Source organism: Trypanosoma cruzi, genomic scaffold, assembly GCF_000209065.1.
Source record: "Trypanosoma cruzi strain CL Brener 1047053517075 genomic scaffold, whole genome shotgun sequence".
NCBI lineage: Eukaryota > Euglenozoa > Kinetoplastea > Trypanosomatida > Trypanosomatidae > Trypanosoma > Trypanosoma cruzi.
Window position 1 is genome coordinate 37,806 of NW_001849296.1, and position 1,297 is coordinate 39,102.

The 1,297-nt window shown below is 64.8% G+C and overlaps 1 protein-coding gene across 1 annotated transcript, besides 1 other annotated feature; it reads left to right on the forward strand.

Moving 5' to 3' along the window:
• On the forward strand, positions 1-1,297 carry Tc00.1047053418113.9 (dispersed gene family protein 1 (DGF-1), putative; the record flags this gene model as incomplete). The annotated part of the gene is made up of 1 exon (XM_797147.1): positions 1-1,297. A coding segment is annotated over one exon (1,297 nt), but the record flags the coding sequence as incomplete, so codon positions are not given.
• Positions 1-1,297: a sequence feature (areas not merged during assembly with more than two copies in the genome that could not be assigned to a particular haplotype).

Consider the following 1,297-nt stretch of genomic DNA (forward strand, 5'->3'; position numbering starts at 1 on the left):
TCCGGCCGGGCGATCACGAGCGGCGTCGTGTCGGTGCAGTGCAACCGTGCCGGCGGCCGGGTGCTGCAGAGCAGCGGCGACTACCGCATGGCCGGCCTGTCCTCCGTGAGCGTGGTGCCGTGCGACGGCTGTGCGGCCGCGCTGGCGTGCTTCGATGCGCTGACGGCTTCGTTCTCTGACTGCGCGTGCAGCTGCCGTGCCGGCGGTGTGGGCGAGGCGTGCCTGCCGTTCGACGTGCCGCCTGCGAGGGCCGGTGGTGGTTCGCAGGACTGCGTGAGTGGTGTGACGCTGACGGAGTCCGTGACGGTTGGCGGTGGGCGGGCGACGGCGTGCTTCGACTTGGTGGTGTTCAGCGGGCCAATCACCGTGGCGGTGGACCTGCGCTCGATGGACGCGTTCGCTGACGCTCTGAACGTGACGCTGCGCCACTGCGTGCTTGCGGGCGGCGCGCAGCTGCGGATTGGTGGCCTCAGCGAGAGCACGGCGCTCTCGATGCCTCACGCCCTCGTCAACATGACAAATGTGACGTCGCTGGAGGGCACGTTCGTGCTGCATGGCGCGATGCCGCCGAACTCGAGTGTGCTGCTGGCGAACTCAACGCTGCGTACGACGGTTGGCGGGTCGCGGTACGTGCCGACGACCCATGGCCATGCGGGATTGAGGTGTGGCTCTGCGCTTGTCCTGGACGGCGTCCGTCTTCTGTCGACGCGGTTTGTCATGACGCGGTCTACGCTGGCGTGTGGCGGGGGTTCTTGCGCGGCTATCCTCGTGGAGCGCAGCCTTGACGTGAACCTGTCCAGCGCCTTTTACATGGACAACTGCGTTGTCGTGTCGCAGATGCACGTGATGCACGGTCTTGCGTCGGACCTGCGTGTCAGCGGCGGCTCCGTGTTCTCCATACAGAACAGCTCTTGGAGTGCGCCGAGCACCGAATACTATAACGGCGCGTGTGGGTTCAGGGATGTTGCGGTGGCTGGCGGCAGCGTGCTGCAGATCGTGTGCAACACTTTCCGCCTCAGCTTTGCCATGCTCATGGCAGCCACTTTGTCCGTGACCGGCGGCAGCTGGCTGGTGCACCGCGACAACGAGTTCCGCACCGCCTACGTCGTGCACGTGAATAACTACTACGGCGTGGCTTTCCGCGATCGGAGTGTGTGGTCGATAATTGACAACAAACTCACGCACGGCTCGTACTCGTCGACCATTGCACACATGACAAACGATTGGTCACAATCATCCGACTCGCGCCCGATCATCTACGGCGTGTGCAACGAGGCAAGGGGCTCTCCTGTGACGG